The sequence below is a fragment of the Lagopus leucura genome, unplaced genomic scaffold, assembly GCF_019238085.1.
Source record: "Lagopus leucura isolate 7727_CA_CO unplaced genomic scaffold, USGS_WTPT01 Super-Scaffold_100014, whole genome shotgun sequence".
In the NCBI taxonomy this organism is placed as follows: domain Eukaryota; kingdom Metazoa; phylum Chordata; class Aves; order Galliformes; family Phasianidae; genus Lagopus; species Lagopus leucura.
The window spans coordinates 5722914-5744577 of record NW_024962268.1 but is presented as its reverse complement, the minus strand read 5'-3'; the positions used below and the strand labels follow the sequence as shown (position 1 = coordinate 5744577).

Genomic DNA, 21664 nt, shown 5'->3' with positions numbered 1-21664 from the left:
AGCAAAGTTAACCTGCCAGAGGCTCAGGTTCTGCAAACAAGCAAAGTTAACCTGCCGGAGGCTCAGGTTCTGCAAACAAGCAAAGTTAACCTGCCAGAGGCTCAGGTTCTGCAAACAAGCAAGAGTTCTCCCAGTCCACCAGTCATCCCTATGGCTGCAGAAGTGGTGGCAGAGAAAAAAACTTCTAGTCCAGCTGCTAAAGTCAGCATTTCTATTACTGAAGCTGTTCAGAAGAAGGACAACTTTCCTTCAAAGGAAGACAGTTCAGTGGAGGTGAAGTCCTGTGTTACTCAAAGTCAGAGTGTTAAAAGTGCCCTAACATACTCTAAGCTTTCTACTAACCAAAGCACTCCTGAAAAACCTCTGAACAAAGAGAAGCACGTACAAAAGGAGTTGCCTGGCAGACAGCCAGCAGCCCAGAGAAATTGTGAGCCTATCTCTGCAAAGGTGGAGGTGATCAGGGAGTCAACTTTGAAGGTATCTGTCTCAGATATCCTGACAACAAACTACTCCAAAGGCAGTGAAAAGAATTCTGCTGATCTTGCCATTCCACCTCAAATGCAAGGGAATTTGCAGGCAGCTGGTCCAAGGGCACACCCTAAGGATGGCAGAGATTCAGTAAAACAGCTAAGCAAGGAAGATGCTGTTGTTGCTAGCAGTTTTCTGGAAAGGGACATAACCAAGCAGAAAGTTCTCAGTGAGTCTAAGAAAATTATTGTAGAGTCAAAGAGTGAAAATCTATCCAAACCCTCAGTAGAATGTGATCCTAGAACTGAGAAGACTGCATTGGTGTCCTCTGTGCAGAAGGATAAAACCAAAGATTTGGGAAAGAAAGATCAGAAACAGGTCCCTGACATAAGGCTTCCAGCCACTGAGAGAGAGCAGTCCAGCCAAGTTCCTCAGCAGCAACCTAGTGCTCCAGTGTCCCCTGCTGTGAGAGATGCTGTAAGCAAACGCTGTGCTGTAGATGTTCACACAGATATTCAAGATCACATGAAGCCTCCTACCACTGGTGTGGAAAGCAGTACTAATAAACTCAGGCCCGTCTCTGATATGAGTTCCTCTAAGTCTAAGCACTTGGATAAACAGACATTTTCACAGAAACCATGCACTCCAAACACAAAAGAAAAAGAAACAATTGTTCAGATGTCTGCGAGCTCCCGGAAGGATGGTAAACATGCTGGTAAAAATGTGCCAGATTCCTCTTTTTTTGTATTGGGTTCTTTAAGAAAAATGAACAGTGAGCATACTAAATTTGAAAGGCCTGTGATTTCAGAGCATGGACTTGTATCCACTCTTCAAGTGAGCAGTATCACTCCTGATACAAAACCCAAATCATCTACTGTTGACTCAGGACCAACAGGCCCTGAGATTTCTAAGCAAATGCAAAAGCAAGAGCCAGCAGGCTTTGGGGATTCTGCTGATCAAAAGCTGTTTCACTTCAGCGAGAAACAAACTGTTTCTCCAAAGTTTTCCACTGTGAAAGACTGTCTCTTGCTGAACAAACAGGCAGACAGAAGCCTTAATAATCAGACAGCCTCTCCAGATAAAAGACCTGAAGGAAAAATATGCACCGATGCACTTTACGTTCAACATGACAATGGGAAAATGGAGCCTACCCTTTGCCTCACAAACTGTGATGTTAGAGCAAAAGGATCAGAAAAATCAACCTCAACTAGCAAATGCTCTCCAGATTCAAAAGGGAAGGGACAGATCAATCAAAAACAGCCTGAGAATGCAAGCAAACAAATTGCAATAAAACATATGCCAGCTGCCAGTGGGCAGAGTTCTTACCATGTGGCTTCTGTACCAGGAAAGCCACCGGCTTGTTCAGCCAATTTCTCTGAATGTAGACAAGAAGTATCTGCTTTGTCTTTGGCAAAGAGTGATGAATCTTCAGCAAAAATTAAAGTAGGCTCACTTGAGCTTCCTTCATTCAACTACAAGGAACAAGTTAAGAAAAGCACCTCTTCCACAGGAAATTCTAAGACAGAAATCACTAAAAGTGTGTCAATGATAACCTTGCACAGTGCTGCTGTTGTAGAAGCCCACCACTCTGCTTCAAACCTTGGAGGGAAACCTGGAAGTCAAGAAAAGTCTTCTGTTAATACTGTGGATGTAAAAGGAAAAGATGCTGCTCAGGCTCAGCAGTCTGCTTCAAGAAAACAAAATGTTGGTAAAGATTTAACTAGGTCAGTAACCACACCTGATCGTCCAAACGCACTTTCTAATGATAAAGACTCAGTCCGGCAGCGTCGAGGGAAAGAAGCTTTACGAAGCAACCCTTACAAAAAATTCTGTTGACTCTAATATGTGGCAAATAAAAATTCAACACTAACAGAAACAAAAACAATATATTTTGACTGTCTTGAAACCAGCACTGTGTAGTGTCTTTATGTGGCAAAGCTTTCATGTCACTGAAGAGGATGGGGATATATAGAGAAAGGACTTTTTACAAAATGCCTTCTCGATTGTAACCGGTAAAACTGTTACCATATAGTATTTGTACAAATATTCATTTACAGCTGGAAGCTGTAGAAGAAATAATTTCCTCTGTAAATACCTAGCATTGTGTTTGGGGATTGAATGTAGCATATATATGTTGCTGCTGATTGCATTGTTTACTCTCCCCTTTTTAAAAAATAGTTGCTTTGCCATTTATTTGCCATAAATATGAAAGTAAATTACTAAAAATGAGACATGGCACAGACATGCACAAGCGTTGTCTGACAGGAGGGCAAAAATCTACTTTACTTACAAAAAAAAGTCCTAGCTAGAGTAAAAAATGGAAGGAAGAAATAAGTATGGTAACTTACCGTGAGTTTTTACATGTATTTTTAGTAATCACATTTGGATAGTACTATCTGGCTACCTGCTTCGCCACACCTAACACAAGATGAAACTGCATCTGCCAGTGGCACGAAGCCTGTCTTATAGAGTGGGGTGTGATTAAAGCGAAGGGAGGACTGCTTGGCTATCACAGAGTCTCTGGAAGACTCGTGTTCTCAGTTGGAATGGTAGTTGTGGTCTTTTCTGAGGGTCGCAGGATACACTCTGAGCAGATAAGGATGAGACTCTGAAGCACATGCTGTGTCCTTGGTTTCTGCTGCAATCCTCTCTTTGTTTCCGTGAGCTAGTTTTAAATTCGGGCCCTTACAGTTTGAGGCACAAGTTACAAGTACATGACTTCCAGGACTATTGTGTTCATCCCTAGTTTTTTTTAATTAATTTAGAGAATACGTTTTATCATAGCATATAGGTCTGCATAATTAGCTGTAGCTTTTTTTTCTATTTTATGGCTATTAAGGTAAAAAGGAAAGAAAAAAAAAAAGCAATTCCATTGTCATAAAAAATTTTAGGACATCAGATACATTTTAATGCATAGCTGGGGCCTTATGTTGTAGACTTTAACTTGCTTTTTTTTAGCAAGTAATTCTTGATCTCATGTTCATTTCTAAATGCATTGAGTAGCTCCATACATTTCATAACATAATCTTTTTATTTATATGCAAAAAAAAGTAAATGTAATTATAAAAGAAACATTGTGTAACAAATGAACCTGTTGGAGCTATTTGGTGCTAGACTGTGACTGTCCTTTTACTTTTGCTAAGCCTTATTTAAATTTTGTATACTGTGGAACATGTAGATTTTGATCATTTTAGTGTGGAGGTATTCAGTTTTGAAGGATGAAAGATAGAATTTGAAACATGTGCAAGAGCACTACAGAATATGCTTGTTGATGCGTGTTTTTAAGTGTTTGGGATCAACAGTGGGGGTTTGCTTATTTCTGTTCATGTAGCTAAACTAGAGCTAGGCCCCTAGCTGTTTCGTTGAGGCTTACAGATTGTCTTTCTGTCTCAAAAGCTAGAAACTTGTTCTTAAAAGCACAGTATAATCTTGACTTAGAGGTTTGTGTGACAACTGACAGTGTGCAGAATTCATTTCCTCCTGGGAGACGCTTTATTACACTAGTTAAGTTGGATTACAGCAGACTTGCTATGGAAAGACGAAATCACAAACTACAGCGTGATTTTTTTTTATGATGCACCAGAATATTCGTGCTGCCTTTTATGCATTCACAGAGGAGCTGGTTAGCAATGGGTAGTAATTTTGAGCAGCTTTGAAGAGAAAATGGTCTCAACATTTACAGTTCACCTGTGCTTTGGCAATTAATACAAACGAATGCTAATGCACTTCGATATAACATTTCTGTCTGGGAGGTATTTCCTAGTTTACAGTCTTCTGCATTTTTAAACTATCCTCTTGTTTCCTTTAAAGCACATCTAGTTATTTGTTTACAGTGTAACTTTATGTATATTTTGTATAGCTCATTATAACTTCTGACAAATAAGTTTGCATTTTGGAAGTGTAACAGTGCGTAAGCTTGTGTTTATGTAGTACTGTTTGTTGGTGCTTACCTATCAGTGAGCTGTTAGAGATCCTCCTACCTGTGTGCTGCTTGGGTCAGTCTTTTTGTGATTGTAGTTCTGGTGTGCTCCTTTGTAGACTTCCTGCTGTAGATTGCTCAGCTTCAAAAAAAGTAAAAAAAAAAAAAAAAAAGAAAAAAGAAAAAGAAAAAAAAGTGAAAGAGAGAGAGAAAACAAAGACTAAAAAAAAAAAAAAGAAAAAAAAAGTTAGGGTCTGTGCAATAAAGTGTTTGCAGTCTTATTTTCTCTGAGAAACTCCTTATGGATGTCATAATTGTTGTACATTGAACACAATTATTTATACTTATGCAGTTGCATAACATTGAAATAAAAATTCAGCATGAAACACTGTTTTGTTGGTACTTTCCCTTGAACTGTTTTCACTCCTGTAACTTTAACTTCAGGCACTTCCCTGTTGTCCTTGTGGGTGGATGGTCTTTTTTTTTTTTTCTGAGGCCAACTCAGTGCACTGCAAGCACATAAGCAAAGAAGACTTTGAGTACTTCAGCCTTTTTCTTATCTTTGATGGCAGTGTTGCCCTCTGTATTTAATAAAAGATGGAGATTCTCTTTGGCCCCCCTTTTGCTGTTAATGCATTAGTAAAAACATTTTTTTTTATCTTTTACAGTGGTGGCCAGATACTGTACTTCCACCTAATTTTCTCTCTGCATAACCTAGCAATATCCCTGTACTCTTCCCAGGTTGTCTGCCTCTTATTTCAAGGTGGTAAACGCTCTTTTTCCCCCGAGCCTTAGCGATAGCTCCCTGTTCAGCCAGTCTGGTCTTTCTGTCAGCCCATCTTACAACATATAGGGATGCATTTTTAAGATATCCTGCATCTTTAAGATATCCTTCTACAAGAATATCCAGCCTTTCTGACACCTTCTGCCTTCGAGACTATCTCCCAAGGAACTCCCCCAACCAACGTCCTAATCAGCCCAAAGTCTGCCCTGCAGAAGTCCAAAGTAGTGGGTTTACTCACCCATCTTACACACAAACACATTCACCGTTTCGCCTTTCCAGTCAGCTTCAAGTTCTAACTGACAAGTCCAGAAGTGAGGCTAACCCATGATGCTGGGTAGTATTTCAGAAACAGGCAAAGCTTAACTCCCCTCTTTCCAGCTGAGCGACGTAATCAGAAAGTGAATACCAGCTCAACATGTAGTTTTCTCTTTAAGTCACTGATATTTGCAGATCTGCAGTCCATTCCTGCAGTGTTTTTTTTAGCATCTATTCCAGGCTATGAACCACACCATGCTCTATTCACTCCACTATTTGTCTATTGCTTTCTTGAACCCAGAAATGCAGGAGGGAAATATCTGAAGCGGTAGGCCTCTCCTGAGGAGAGCCCAGGCTGGTATTCATGCTGGATTGTCAGCGCAATTATTGGTGTGACTTGTTTAACCAGTCCAATTTACAGAAGACAGGAAAAGCTGCCTTGAGTCCTGGGCTGCCTGGCTCTCCGTAGAGGCTGGGTTGTCCTCTGACAGCAGCCTGGTTTGGGTCAGTCTTTCAGGAAGTGCCTGCCTGTGGGGCTGGCAGCAAGTCAGCATTAGCGGGGAATGCCGTAAACAACACAGAGCTGTGAGAAGAGGCCTGCTGTTGCCCAGGATGTGCAAGTGTCCATGGGAAGATGTGTTTAAGATTTCAGAGGAATGCTTTTGGGACTGGAGCTGAAACTGAGTTTGTTGTTCCCAGTGCGAGTGTTCAAAGTGAGCTCCGCTTCCACCTCTCTGGGTGACCGCAGCATCTGGCCAAATGCAATTTGGAGCCTTGCTGTGGTCAAAGCGAGGCCACACATGGCTGTGCCTGGGGAGAGTTGTCAGGCCATGCCTGTGCACTGCCATGGGACGGACAGTAAAGCTAAGGAGTGCTAAAGGTAATGTTATGAGATAGGCTTAGTGAGCAGACATGGCAGCTGCTGCCGCTTGGCCAAACGCACGTACTTTTACAATCAGAATTTAAAGAGAAGCATGATACAGGACGGTAGGTCTGCCCTGCCAGAGTCATCTTGAGACTATGAATGTTGCTCCAGTCCACCACAGAAATTCGTGTTTTTTGTTTTAATTGAGCAACATACAGTACTGCCAACAAAAAACGCTGTTCTTCAAGTGCATCTGATTGGGAGTGAGAAGGGTGAGAGACCTGTTGTTCTATTGGGGGTGATGTGAATTCTTTTATATATTTTTGTTATTATTTTCAAGAGAACTATGCTTTGTTCTTCAGCTCTTGGATCTCTCTTCTGTGGGTGCATTAGCCCTGTTAGCTGTGACAGCAGTGCTAGCATGCGAGATGAACTGGGGATTATCCTTAAAAGAAGTTAATTCATGTTAAAAACTCAGGTCACAATTTATTTTCCAGGTCCCATAGAAGATATTTTATTCTTTTTCTAAAAAATATAATGAAAATAGAGTATTACAATGGTTACATGAAATGCAGGCCACAAGCAAAAGCGGTAAATTGTCTTACACTCTAATCCCCTTGCTGTACAACTGTTTGCACTGTGTGCTCACAATAAACTCAGATTTGCTGATAATTTTGCTTGAAATAATGAGCACCCCAAATAGAGATGGCGACACAGCACAAAACAACTAGGACAGCTGCAATGATTCCTGCAGTGCTGATCCCACATGAGAGTGAGATTGTGGCTAACAGAGCCCCAGCTAGCAATTTGGGTTCAGAACATGTTGTTCCTTCGGAGTCTTCAATTTTATCCAGATGCTGCCTGTACCAGGTGATGAAACCAATATTGGAACAGGTGCATTCCAAGGGGTTGTAGCTCAGATTGATTACACTGCGGCCAGGCAGGGATTCTAGCTGGTCACGTGGTATAATCTGGATCCTGTTGTAGGCAAAGTTGAGGTAGATGCTCTTGAGTTTTGAAAATACACCTGTGCTAAGTGCAGTAAACTTGTTGTGGCTCAAATCAACGTGCCGTAACTTCCCAAGGCTGTGGAAGGCTTGGTTATTCACTGCTGTCAGTTCACAGGATGATAAAATTAGCACCTCTAAATTGGATAGCTGTTGAAACACTTTGTCGTCGGCCATGATCCCTGACTCGAAAGTGTTTTGACTAAGGTCCAAGAGCACGAGTTTTTCCAGGCCCTGAAAGAGATGTTGAATGCTGGTATTAATGAAGGAAGAGGAAAGGTTCAGGACTTGCAAGAGATGAAGATTCTGGAAGGGCCCCTGTGAAGTGCCAATGTGAAGATGAGTGAAAGCTATGTCCAGCAACTCCAGGCTTGTACCCTCCTTGAAAAACATATCTTGGATATGGAGCTTTGTGTTGTGACTCAAATTTAGGTACTGAAGGCTACTCAAGCCACTTAGTGCTTTGCTGCAGCAGTCGAGGCTTTCAACATGACTGTGACTTAAATCAAGATGCCGGAGCTCTGCCAGACCTTCCAAACAGCCAGAGCCCAGCTGCAGTGCCTGCAGGTTCCCTTTGATTTGGAGATGGGTGAGGGATGGGAAGGTGGCAGAGCTGATGTTGCAGAGGTGCTGGAAGGAGTTGATGTTGAGAACTAACTCCCTGAGTGAACTCATCCCACTGATTCCAGGTGGTAAAGCACTGATGTGGGTGTGGGTTAGGTCCAACTTTCGGAGCCTTGTCATACAGTGAAACGTGGCAGCATTTAGGTTTTCGAAATGCTGTAGTTGCAGGTAGAGATCCTTGACAGAAATGTTGCAAAGGCCTTCTAAAACACCTGGAGTTATGTCAGGCTTCTTCTCCACATCACTGAATGTTCCTAGCCAAAGGGTCTGGGTAGTGGAGTTCCGTATTCCTGCAAGGATCCCAGGGATGTCAGCACAGCCCCCGAAGTCCAAGCTGTAGAAGTGGGATTGGAGTGCTCCAGGTTCAATGTGTAAAATGTCATTGCCTTTAAATATTAGAGTCATATTACTGGTCTTCTGCAAAATGCTGACATCTTCTGCTGTGATTACTCTTATATGGTTCATTTGAAAGTCAAGATGTTTGAGGTTTTTAGTTGGAAAGTTGGGAGGAAGCTGCAGTGAAGAGATGTGGTTGCTGCCCAAGATGAGGGTGTCCAACCTGTCCAGATTTGTCATTGGAATAAAGGATATCATGCTTATTCCTGTCTGTGTCAATACAAGCTCCCTCAGGGACTGAGGACCAGCAAATGCTGTGTCAGATAGGAACATGAGTAGATTTCCAGTCAGCACAATGGTCTGCAACCGCCTGTTGTTGTGAAAGGCATTTTCATACACCCAGTTGATCTGACACCTTGAAAGGGCAATAGAAACCAGCATTACTGGCTGTACTGTAAAGCCCTCACTTAATAAGTGATATCTTAGGCTGCATAACATGTGTGTAAAGTCATGACCAATTGTCTGCAGTGGGATACAAGTGTCCTTCCTTTTCAGTGATGCTTGCCTGGTATTTGTAAGCTCCCATTTAAGTGTAGCAACCTAAGTAGGAATCTGCACTGCAGTGTAATGAAATGAAAATCTCTTGTTGGTAGAAAATGTTGGGCACTTACAAAGACCAAACTTGTCTTTCCCTGGACTTTAGGGAAGAATGTTTTTAGAAAAAGTACACGCACACACACACACTCAAAAAGGCAACAACAACAAAACCAAAACAAACAAACAAACAAAAAACAAAACCCAAAACACCTGTTCTAATGACTCTACTGGTATTGGCAACAGTATATATGGAAAATACACATTTCACCACTGCCTAGCAGATGACTGTTACTGAAGGAGAAGCCTGGATGTTGCTCAAGAAGATCAATCTGCTTAGCAAAATAATTCAGCAGTCACCTGTAAGTGCAGCTGGTAGCTTCCCCGTGAAGGCAGGGGAGCTGCTGTTGGCAGAAGCTGCCAGCTAAGGGGAAGAGTGGGGGAGCGGAGGCTGACCAAGGTGATGCGTAGAAGTGAGAATGCTCTCCCATACCTCGTCAGGTCCAAGTAGAGTAGAGATTCCAGCCCAGAGAAGGTTGAGTTCTGGAGGGATGGGAGCATGTTGAAGCTGAAGTCAAGGATTTCTGTTGTGACAGGTAGACTTCCAGGAATCTCCCTCAGTCCTAAACCTTCACAGCTATAGCTTTTATTCACTGTGATCTGAGGAGAACATTACAGTGGAAATCCAAGAGGTATGTACTGTTAATGTAAACTGGAAACTACCCCACTTTAAAAAATAAACAAATCTGAATTTAAAAATGTGGCAGTAGGACCCTGTAAAATACCAGCACGGGCTTGAAATACACAAGAACTAGCATTCTGTGGAGTGAGCTTTCAAAACGAGTACCTCGCACCTTGTTCTAATTCAAAGTGTCTCATCTGTAGTACTTTCTTACCATAATTAACACATTTGAGAAGTGTTTACTGTTCTGGATACATCATTAATCCCTAAGAGCAGTAGTTTTTAAACAAGTAGCTTAAAGTTCTGTATTTCTAACAAAAGTTAGTCTTGGAGAAGTCTTACAGGAAATCTTGCAGGAAGGAAGTAGAAAAGAGCAGACCCCAGGAATGTTTCCAGAAGGAACAGGTCCAAATTATCTTGATTCCAGCTGTGGTTATGCAAGGGAAGAGCTAGACAGAAATCATACCTGATAGGCCAAGCCTTTAAAATTCCTATCAGGGCTTTTCAGTTTAAGCAAAAATGAAGCCGTCTGTGTGTGGAGAAGGGCATCCTGTGAACAACAGGGAGGCTCATTAAACAGGACTAGCCTGCCTTTGTCTGCTGCCCACTTGAGAGTGAGCAGCTGGAGCAGGGACTACTGCAGAACCCCACCCTGTAGTCTGAGGCTGGGCTAAAGGGCAACCTCCAAGGGGTCCTGCTGGTGCTGGCCATGCCCAGTGGGGCTGCAGGACAGGGGCAGGGTCACAGGGTCATTCATGCCTGCACCTCCCAGCTAAGGTCAGCCTTGTGTTGCCACATTCTTCCCACAAGCTGTCAGGCTGTCAGCAGCAGCATGCAGGGAGCCTTACAGGAGCATACAGTGCTGTGCATGCAGCCTGTCAGCGAGGAGGAGGAAATGACAGGTGTGTGCCCTGTGGATGTGGTAGAATCATGAGGCTCTGCTGGTGCCCTGGGAAGGGTGTGCAGCGGCCAAACCATGTCTCTGTGGCCTGGAAGCTGAAGAGGTGGTGAAGGCTGGAGCAGGGAGAATGAATCATAGAATCATAGAATCACAAGGTTGGAAAGGACTTACAAGATCACTTGGTCCAACCATCCTATTTGCATTACTGCCACAAGCCTCTAATCCATATATTGTAGCTCCTCACCCAGATGCCTCCTGAACACTGCCTAGGACGGCGATTCCACCACCTCCCTGGGCAGCCATTCCAGTGCCTGACCACTCTCTGAAAGAAGTTTTTCCTTATGTTTAATCTAAATCTCCCCTGGCACAACTTGTGGCCATTTCCTTTGATTCTGTTTGTTGCCTGGGAGAAAAGGCCAACCCCATCCTCATCACAGCCTGCCTTCAAGAAGTTGTAGAAGTCAATGAGGTCTCCCCTGAGCCTCCTCTTCTCCAGACTGAACAATCCCAGCTCCTTCAGCTACTCCTCATAAGGTTTGTGCTCCAGACCCCTCATCAGTTCCGCTGCCCTTCTCTGCACACGCTCCAGGGCCTCAATATCTTTCTTGTAGTGAGGGGCCCAAAACTGAACACAGTACTCGAGGTGCGGCCTCACCAGAGCTGAGCACAGGGGGATGATCACCTCCCTGCTCCTGCTGGCCACACCATTTCTAATGCAGGCCAGGATGCTGTTGGCCCTCTTGGCCACCTGGGAACACTGTCTGCTCACATTCAGCCGAGCATCAACCAACACCCCCAGGTCCCTTTCCTCTTCACACTCATCCAGCCACTTGTTCCCAAGCCTGTAGCACTGCATGGGGTTGTTGTGCCCAAAGTGCAAGACCTGGCACTTGGCCTTGTTGAACCTCATCCCATTCACCTCAGTCCAGCAATTCAGCCTGTCCAGACCCCTCTGAAGGGCTTCCCTACCCTCGGGCAGATTGATGCTACCTCCCAACTTGGTGTCCTCCGCAAACTTACTGAGGATACACTCAATCCCCTCATTTAGGTCATCAATAAAGATACCAAACAAATGGGCCCCAGTAATGACCCCTGGGGGATACCACTTGTAACAGGTCACCAGTTGGACTTTACTACTTGCTGAGCACAGCCCTCTAGCCAGTTCTTTACCCAGGGAAGAATACTGTGAGAAACCATTTCAAAGTCTTTGCTGAAGTCTAGGTACACTGTATTAACAAGCTTTCCCTCACCTACCACTCTGATCACTCAGTCATAGAGATGAGGTTGGTCAAGCACGATCTGCCTTTCATGAACCAGTGCTGGCTGGATCTGATCCCCTGGAATCCATGCATATGCTGTGTGATCTCACCCAAAATGATTTGCTTCACAACTTCCCCTGGTACAGAGGTCAGGTAGACAGGCCTGTAGCTCCCTGGATCATCCATATGGCCCTTCTTGTAGAGGTGAGTCACATCAGCAAGCCTCCAATCCTCTGGGATCTCTCCAGATAACCAGGATCACTGACAGATGGTGGAAAGCAGCTTGATACCTCTCTCAGCACCCTATGGTGGAGCCTGTCTGGTCAACTGACTTATGACAGTGCAGATAGAGGAGGAGCTCTCTGTCTCTATCTGAATCAATGGGAGTGTATTCTGCGTTCCATGCCAAATGGGATCCCAGATGATGTTCATGGCAGTCACAGTATGTACAGAGAGAATGGTTTCTTCCTCCCTTCTTGGTGCAGCCAACACAAGGAAAACCTTTGACACTGTCAGAGAGATGGAGCACCGGAACAGGCTGCCCAGAGAGGTTGTGGAGTCTCCTTCTGTGGAGATATTCAAGACCCACCTGGATGCCTTCCTGTGCAACCTACTGTAGGGAACCTGCTTTAGCAGGGGTTTGCAATAGATGATCTCCAGAGTTCCCCTCCAACCCCAACAATCCTCTGATTCTGTGACTCTGTAACACCTGTTCCTTAGGGGAGCCGGGGAGCATCAGGGGGAAGCTGGCCAGGACAGGAGGTTGGAGCAGCAGTGTGATGCTGGCCATGCCTCCATCAATCCTTGAAGCCCTGAGGCCTGCCTGGGGCCTGGTATGTGGGTAGAGATGGAGGTAAGAGACATACCCAAGCAGTGCTGGTATCTATGGAAACAGCAAAATGTAAACGTGGAAAACACAACACTTTCCATAGCAGCAGGTGACGCATGGAGCTGCCCACTGCAACACACAGTTTAGAGAGATAAAGAACACCTCGCTGTTGCTACAGAGATGAGCAATGCCTGTGTTCCACCATAATGCAGTGAGTTTGCTTCCTGCCCATGCTGCAGGGCAGACAGCAGGGCAAGGGGAGCCAGGGAGCAGCTGCCTCTGTGGCATCCCACTGTGCCACTCATGAACCTGTGTGAAGACTTCAGTAAGGGATTTGCTTCTGACCCCATCTGTGCAGGGAAAAGTGCTGTTGTCCATGGAGCTGTATACCTGAACCAACAAAATCTTTGCCTTCCCCCACCCTACCCATCTCCCACTTTAAAAATACAAAGTTAAAGCTTTGAAGACCAGCCTTTGCCTTGGCTCTGCGAAAACTCTCTGCTTTCTCACTGTCCTCCTGGGGCACAGCACTTCTGAGCAGCACACGAAGACATCTCTCTCACCCTGCACACCAGGTGCTGGCTGGCTGGAAAGCATTGCTCACAGGAGACACTGTATTGAACCCACCCTCCTTCTGGCTCAGCTGTCTGCTGAAGATCCCCTTGAGCACTGTGTCATCCTCCACTTCCTGGGAGACCTAGAGTGGTGCTGCAGCGTGGCTGCAAAGAGGAGGAGGAGAAGGGAAGGAAACAAGTGCCACCAGGCACATGTCCCAGCGTCCACTTATGGCTCTGACAGAAGCCCCCAGATGCGAGGAAACCTCTTGGTGACCTGAAGCTCTTGGGTGCCAGCAGATGAGCTCCGGTCAGATCCTGCCACCAACACACACAGTCTCTGTCCTGGCAGAGACCAGTGACTAGCACTCACCTCAGAGCAGGTTGCATCCATTATGTGGGTGGCTCTGCAGCTGGCACAGGCAAGCACAGTGGCAATCAGAAGGCAGGAGCTGCACATCATGTCTGAGTGGGGTTGGGAGGCTGCCGGGGTCTTCTCTCGGAGAAAGTAGGACGGGGCGATGGAGGTTGGACAAGTCCGGCTGAAAGGAAGTTGTAAGGAAAAGTTGTGCTTGGTTAACCTCCTGGTCTCAGTGTGAGTGTGGCAGTAGTTTCGGACAGAAATAGGAACTTCCCCACTTTAAGTATAGTCAAGTGACTGTGCACTTATGTTTATCTGGGGCTGAACAGATTTTAAAAACGGAAAGTGAGGAAAAGGCCTTTTTTTTGCTTATGCAGATCAAATATCTTCGTTAAGTACAGTGCAGTTGTTATCTATGAGTGAAGAAGGGGGAGGAGCAAGGAAAGGGAAACAAGAATGCAGTATCACACATGAAGAGTTAAGTGCAAGAGAAAGTCTGAGTCACATGAAAGTCAGTGTGCCACTTGTGAAATTACAGCATTTGTAAAGCAACTAAAATGCAGGCACAGTTTTATTGCAAAGAGGGTTACTGATGAGAATGGCTTCTCTTCTTAGAAATGAAGCTGAAAAACAAAAGCTGAGTCTGGAAGAAATGCTTGACTGTATTTAGACTAAGAGGTAGGTTAGGTTACGACTGAATTTTGGGAGTGAAACAATACTTCAAACCGCCCTAGGATGGGCATGTGTGCAGCTCCTGCAGGTGAGAGGAGATCCAGGCCTGGTCCTTGCCACCCAGCACAGCATGGCTGTGTGCTCAGTCTGGCCACCCGGCCTGCCAAACATGGATTTATTTAGATTTCTTTCTTTTCATTGGCTGAGTCATTTGTGTGGTAACTTGGTCTCAGCAGGCCAAGCCCAGTAGCCTGCGTGCTGAGGAGTGGTTTTGTAAAGAAGCAGAATGAGCAGTGCTGGGCTGCTGGGAGCATCTGTGTGCTGCGCAGAGCCTCCCAGCAGCCAGCTGCTTCAGCATGGAGTGGCATGAGAGGAGAGAGATTCTAAGTAAGAGCAAAGCAGACACAGCCTGGGCAGTAGCAGGAGCAAGAGCTGGTGCGTCCGTCACCTGTTGCCCAAATCACAGCTGTGCTTGTCCCTGGAACTGGGTGATGGCAGGTGGGCCATCAACATACAGGAACACTGCCTAGAATCCAGTGTAGAGCAAAGTCCATACTGCATTTCTGTATAAACTCTTTGCGTACCCGTATCAAGCACAAGCACAAGACCCGTGGCCTTGGTGTACCCGTATCAAGCACAAGCACACCTACCACAGCCCTGCAGCTGTATTTGTTTGCAGATAGGATGACCTGTGCTTATCTGATAGAGCTATATTTTTTGTTGCTGTTTCTGCAGTTGTACTTATTTCATGAAATTTAAAAGCAAACATTCTCTGAAAGGCAGCCTGGAAAGCTCACTGGTATCTCCTCCCTGCCTTTCACTGCCAGCTCCACATTCGCTGGAAATCCTGCTCCCTCTGCCAGCCAGCAGCAGAAAGTTCAGAGGAACTTGTTCATGATGTTCGCTACTTGTTCTGTTCCTGTGCTCCAAGGCTTTTCCTGGCTGGCAGCAGCTATGGCTTGCACCCTTTTGGGAGGCCGTGAGAACGTCTGGCATGGATGCCTCCACAAAATCAGCCACACCAGAAAGCTCTGTTCTAAGAAGAATTGGTTGTTCTGGAAGAAAAGTCCCCTAAATTAGGAGGAGAGAGCAGTCAAAATGAATCCAGTTTCTCCCTGCTGTGCAAACCTGTTCTTATGTGTTGTGTAATTCATGTATCATTAGTATAGAAATAACTGCAGTGATTTACTTTTTTTGTGAGGAAACACTAAGGGTTTTGTTGCAGATAATCCCAGGGTCTGCCTCTGTTATGGGCAATGAGGGTTTAACTGTTGAAGTGAAATTGGAGGTCTGGTGCTCACTGCTCATCCAGGAGCTGGGGAGCACAGAAGATATCAGAGGTGTCTGAGCTGTTGCCTGAGCACCCATGAGGTTAATTCCACTCTCTGTGCTCATAAGAGGCTGCTGTCCCCTCCCAAGCATCCTCCTTTTTGTAATTTTACATCTTCTACAGAGGTAGTCACCTCTGACAGTGAAGGATTTGATAGTGTGCAGACTCAGGAGCTGATAGCTGGTGCTGGATGCTGAGCACCTCAAGGCTGAGCCGGCTGCCTGCTCTGCACCACCCCTCCCGCAGCCCCAAACCATTCTAATCTATTTTCTGCGCCAGACAGAAAAGCAGCTTGCAAGGCTCACCAGCAGTCAGTGACTCACCCCAGTGTGTGCCCACGTCCCCACTTTGTGTTGTGTTCTGGCCTGTCCCCTGTTGGTGCTGTCAGCCTGGCCAGCATGGCATGGCCACGGACATTGCGTCAGCACAGGCTGTTATCAGGGTGCAGGAGTGCTGGGACAGTGGCCCAAGTCCCGCTGTGGGCAGAGGGCCCGTGTCTGTTTGCCATCCCAGAGCCTTTCTGGGATGCAGGCCCGGGGGTTACCCAGTGTGGGTAACCAAATCCATCCCACTAGCCCACCGGGTGTTAACAGGATGAGAACTGTGTCAACTCTCTGGGTCTTCCACAGCTGTGAATAAGAAGGGATTTGCAAAACAGAGCAGTGGGGCTTCCAAAATCTGTCTATGCAGGATCGAAATACGAGAACAATTTTTGTTCATTTCCTTCAAGAATGGATTTACAGATTTTTCTTGTTTGTAGTTTTCCTTCCTAATGCAGAGATATACACACTTGAATGATTTCTTTACTTCTGGGTGCAGGTGGTGGGCTGCATCAGGCCAGTGCGTGTTCCTGCAGCTGCAGCATGCCGCCCCAATAACCCCTCTGTGCTGAGTTCTGCCACCCCTCCTTGGAGAAGCATCAGCATGCCAATTTGCTCTCTGACACTGATGCTAGTGCTAAAAGCACATCACAGTTTCAGCCTGCAGTTTCCATGGCTAGAAGTAACCACCTGCATGGGTAACTACACTGGTTGGCATCCTATGGCAGAGGGAGAGAACTGGACCAGGACTACAACTTCAGCACTCTGTATAGAAATGTCCCAAATGTGTAAAGGGAGAGTTCCTTTCCTGCCATTTCTGTGGACAATTTGTTCTCTCGTGGGCTTTATCTGAGGCAGCTTTCAAAAGGAGTTGTGGCACTGAGTGCCTACAGATGTGCTCACCTGGGATCTGTTCCTGCAGGGCCCTGGGACCAGCATGCTTTTGGGGGAGATCAGTGCCAATTTGTTATTGTGCAAAGTGAACAAAGCCTCAGCTGATGTTTGAATCTTGTTAGGGGCTCTGGGGACACCGGGCTTCCTGGCCCTGTGCCTGCATCCTGTGTTCACTGTGTATCAGCCAGGAAACCAGTGCTGGCCGTGGCAAGGACGTGCGATGCCACGTGAAGTCCTGCAAACAAATGAAAACTAAAAATAGTCAGGACAAAGTGCTAGAAAATTGCTGATGGGAGTTGGAGATCAACTAATTACAGACATTTTGTACATTCCACTTCAAAGGGAGATGCATCCTACACTCTCCCTGCAGATACTGTTCCTGTTTAATATCTGCTGTTGTGTTAAACTCAAGCATCTTGTGGTTTTTCAAAAAATTCATTCAGGAAGTGAGATCTGAGATCTTGTTACTCTTTGAAACAGCTGTTAGGTTACTCCCTACCCCAGAAAAGAATGTCCATTCCTTGCTCAGCCCAGTGTGCTCAGTTCCCATGCATTGTATTAGTAATATATGGCCAACATAAAATGCAAATTTCAATGATTAGTAACAAGCCATTCTGCCCACCTTCCAAACTTGTCTTTTCCTCTTGTGGTGGCTATGGGAGCTGATACGTTGAGGCTAATTGCAGAACTTTTGGCACAGGCTCTTTCAAATGATAAAAGTGCATTGCAAAAGGAAGTCCTGTAGATAGTTGATGCGAATTGCCATTTATAGAGCTCCAGTAAGAGAGGAAAGGCACCTCCTGTGGGTCTTCAGGCCAGAGGAACTGGCTGGGAGAGTGTGTGGTTGGAGGTGCGCCATGCTGTTGTGTATGTCTGGCAAACGAGTGGCCTCGGTGTGGCCACATGTGCTGAGAAATGGCCAGCTGCAGCTCCTAGAGCTGCAAGAAACCCAAAACCACTGCAGCGAGGAGGGAAAGCTTCGGGGCAGTGTAGATTTGGCTACACTTGCCAGAGTGTCATGCGGTCTGAGATTGTATCCCTGGATGTTTTTGCCTGCTTCAATCCACTTCTTTACTATCCGTGTCCATGCTGAGAAATACAACGCTGTGGTCATGACTGCCTGTTCCAGCTGGGAACACACTTATAGCCTAATGTCATTTTGGCACCTTCTGTTATCCTTTCCACCCCTCACAGATGTATTTGCCGTTATTGCCGAATGTGATCCTTGCAGATCTGTTTGCTTCTGATAAAATAGACTGATTTCATGCTAAACTCTGCATTTTGTTCTCAGAGTGGCTGCGTCTGGATGATGCACATGAGCTGGGTGCTGTAGCTTAGAAAGGGGGGGATGCTCTTATTGCCCATGCTGAGTAAGGACCAAAGATGGGCTAGTATTGCAGCCCATCACACACAGGCTGCTAGTGCTGCAGCACTTACCCACAAGCAGCATCTTGGCTGCATGTGAGCTGCTAGTGGAGTCATGTTTCCTGCTCAGAAACAAAACTCCACCTGAAGGAGTGATCAAAACAGGTGCTGGCACTGCAGTCCATCTCAGTGCTCTGCTGATGAGTTGGGCATGCACAGCCCAGTGCAGCTGGGCCACTTTGCATGCTTATAGGGAAACAAAGGCTGTAAAACCTGGGCGGGAATGCATCTCTGCCAATCTTCCTCCTGCATGGGATGTGCTTTGTTTCTCCATTGGAGAGATGTGTGTCTTGAAGACATGCCAGGGCTGCAGGATTGGCCCTACACTTCAGGCAGTTCCTGAAGTCCCTTCAGGCTGCTGCTGCATGGCTGTGAGAGGGAGGACTGTATCTTACTCTGTACTGTTTTTCTGCCCTGACAGTAAGCAGAGCAGGCAATAACACTGCACAGATGGTCTTTTGTACTCAGGTGGAAGTAAATCTTTGGAGGAGGAAGGTGATGTGAACAATGGCAGGAAAGGAAATGCCCATGTTTCAGACCAGATTTCCGAAACCCTCCTCCCAGGTTGTCCCCACTGGATTTCAGCTGCCTGGGCAGCGTGTACAGCTGCATATTTCTTCCTGCTGATCCCAGTTTTGCGTTGCCTGGTGAGAAGCCATGATGCCCAGAGGGCTCAGGTCTGCCTGGAGGGTATGGGAAGGAGCTGTGGTTGGCACCAGATAGAGAAGGTTGCTCACTGCCACAGCTGAGTACCCAGTGGAGCTGCCCTTTGCTTGCTTTCCACCTGCATGTTAGTGTGGTTTCTCCAAGGAGACTGTTGTGCCAGTGGTCAAGCAGCGTACACTGCTGGCTTGTGGATGTCCAATGCAGCTCACTTTTTTTTTTTTTTATCAGACCTCTTCAGCCTGAAGGATATAGTATTCTCCTAGATGGTTTAAGTGGTGGTAACAACGCAAAGCCAAAGGACGTGTCCTTGATGCTGAAATTCACTTATCTCCCCTCTCTCTCAGGATATGTATTGAAAAGACTTTAAAGATAAACTCTGTTATGAAAGGCAAAGGGTAAAAAGTGGAGCCTGGATAAACAGGAGAATAAATCACTCTGTACAGTAGGATAGGGGGAGTGATTATTATTGTAAAATGTAACTCATAGGTTTAATGCCATGTACTTACTTTGTATTTGTGATTGAGAGTGCTGCTTATCTAAACTGGAAATTGAAAGATAAGAACACATCTGAGATGTGTAGTACAGATGTTCTGTCTGGTTTGTAAGCACTCAAAAATGGGTGCAGACATGCCTGAAATAAGCTGCAAAATAAGCAGAGGGAACAATGGGATGTAGATGAGGAAAACCCAACAGCTTCTCAGCAAGGCACAGGCTGCCGTTGTAAATTAATGGCGAAGGCAGAGGGCTGCCAAGAGTGAAGCGGCTCTCTGGGAGGACATCTGAAGTGGAGCTCTGTGGGGCAAAGCATGGAGCACTACCCTGCCCCAAACCTTTCTGTGAGTGTCGTCAAGCTGGTTCAGGCAGGAACCACATAAATGTCATAACTGTTTGTCAGAAATCTGATGGAATGCATTTTTTTTCTGTTGGCTTTGTGCAAAGTTTTTTTTTTTGTTTGTTTGTTTGTTTGTTTTATTCAAACCTGCAACTTGGAGCCAGACTCTGGGAGAGAAGGGACTAACAAACTCCTGCTGATGGGAACCAAACCCGCAGTTGGCGCACGCACCCAGGAAGCGTGCTGCCAACATTTTCTACATCTTTTGTCTCTTTTCACGGCCATTTGCTCCCACTCTGCTGCTGACTTCCACGAGATGGAGCTATTTTAACGCGGGTTATGATGAGCTCCTTGAGAGAGTGGGCGGCAGGGGAGAGCTGCGCACTGCCGCGTTTCATTTCCATGACAGTATTTCTAAACCGGTTAGGCTCTTACGAAAAATTATCACTGAAAAAGTATACATTTATATGCTGCTGGAGCTCAGTGTGCTCGATGTTCAGTTTGCTAGGCTGAATCGTCAAGAGGCTTTCTGGTAATTACCCCATGCACACTGCTGCTAGAGGGCAGGTGTGTGTAGAGCATCTTCAGTCCACGCTAGGGCTCATGAACCTATCTGTGCGATGGTGGCCCTTTCGTGCGGCATTTCTGCCCTTTTCAATTCACAGGAATCTCTCTCCATGTCTCTTCTTCTCCCCGCTCCCCCTCTGCTTTGCCTCCGTTGGCCCCGTTGCCCACTGAGCATCACTTCTGAAGCAAAGCAACATAGACACAGCTGTCCCATGATGTTCCCTGTCCCTCATGGCATGACCTGTCCTTTGAACAGGTCATACCCAGATCCAAGCTCCATGTGCCCAGTCTTTCAGACACACCCTTGTAGACTCCATCAGCAGCAGCTCAGGGAGACATTACCCTCTGGGGAGTTTCTACAAGAATTGCCACAATGAGAGACTGGGTTATATGTGATATTCACAGTACTGTAAAGGAGGATATCCTGAAAATATTCTGCTTGTGTTGCAAGCTGTTTTGCGATGATGGCAGTGTATCCCTCTGCAGAAGGGATATAGGCTGTATCTCTATGACAAGACATCACTGGCCATGTCTGCTGGCCCTTCATGGCAACAACAAGTGCTCCAAACTGCAGCAGGGTACCCTGCCTCCTGCTGGGTTCTGGTGCTGCCACAGTGATTTAAGTGTGGGTGAGTGAGATCAGGTAGGGGGCTGCTGCTGCTGGCTCCACTAATGGTGTACCTGTCCAAGTTCCCCTGTAAAATCACAGTTTACAATAGGAGCATAGATGTCCTTTTCTTTTCCCCCAGTGTTCATTAGCATTCCCTCCCCAAGCCAAATTTTCCAGTAGAGAAGACTCTGGAGGAGATCTCAGGAGCTGCCCAGCAGAGGGGTGTTCCCTTTCCAGGTAGTCCTGAGGAAAAACGAGATCTCTGGCACACTGCAGGCACACAAGTGCAACACCACTGTGATTTCAGTGTCTTTTACCTGGAGGCCATCCCAGAGGCTGAAGAACACAGACCTTGGCTTGGAGGCCGGGACAGAAATCAGCAACCTCATACTTAGGGAGCTCTGAGCTGTGGGCACTGAAGTTCTCTTACCCTTCTCCCCAGTGAAGCCCATGAATGTCACCTTCCCTGTTCATCTGCTGGCCAGAACAGCAGTGAGGTGTGTGGTGGCTATTGCCAAACATCAGTGCCATGGGTATTTGTTCTTTCTATGTGAGAAGAAAGAAACATTAAGAGAAGCTTACAAGCCACAGCGTAAATATTTCTGTTTGAAATACCTGGGCTAGGAAATTACTTGGATTTCCATGAGTTTCACATGACTGGGGTGTGGGTGATTTAGGCTAGTGATTATTCAAGATACAGGGTGTGATTGAGTATTTGGGATTTGAAACCATTAAACTGCTTGTGAAGTGGGTATTTAATTTCTCTTCAGTTTTAACTCACTCTTTGTAAATGTTAAAGCTACAAATTATCATGCTTTTGGTCTGTGGCACAGGAGAACCTGTGTTCATTTTCTCCCACCTTGGCTCAGATTAACCACTTTCCTCAAGCACTCCTCATGACACATAAAAT

The 21664-nt window shown here is 45.9% G+C and overlaps 2 protein-coding genes across 9 annotated transcripts in view; one reads left to right on the top strand and one right to left on the bottom strand.

Moving 5' to 3' along the window:
* MAST4 (microtubule associated serine/threonine kinase family member 4) overlaps positions 1-4728 on the top strand; it is a 193308-nt gene extending 188580 nt beyond the window's left edge. For 6 of the 7 annotated variants that reach the window (XM_042875163.1, XM_042875166.1, XM_042875165.1 and 3 more), the window contains one exon: positions 28-4728. In XM_042875163.1, the coding sequence (XP_042731097.1) occupies positions 28-2304 (2277 nt within the window). In that variant the 3' untranslated portion in view covers positions 2305-4728. The remainder of the gene's footprint in view (positions 1-27) is intronic. The other variant, XM_042875164.1, reaches the window with a different exon arrangement.
* A 2066-nt stretch (positions 4729-6794) lies between these two features.
* On the bottom strand, positions 6795-15841 carry CD180 (CD180 molecule). Of its 2 annotated transcripts, XM_042875305.1 has the most exons (4): positions 15764-15841; positions 13451-13619; positions 9346-9512; positions 6795-8673 (listed from the first exon to the last, which is right to left on the bottom strand). In XM_042875305.1, exons 1-4 carry the CDS (start codon positions 15838-15840, stop codon positions 6948-6950), a joined length of 2139 nt encoding a protein of 712 aa, XP_042731239.1. In that variant the 5' UTR covers position 15841; the 3' UTR covers positions 6795-6947. The 2 variants fall into 2 exon arrangements, with proteins under 2 accessions (XP_042731239.1, XP_042731240.1); XM_042875306.1 differs by lacking the exons at positions 9346-9512; positions 15764-15841 and having other exon boundaries at positions 13451-13669.
* Positions 15842-21664: the final 5823 nt, after the last annotated feature.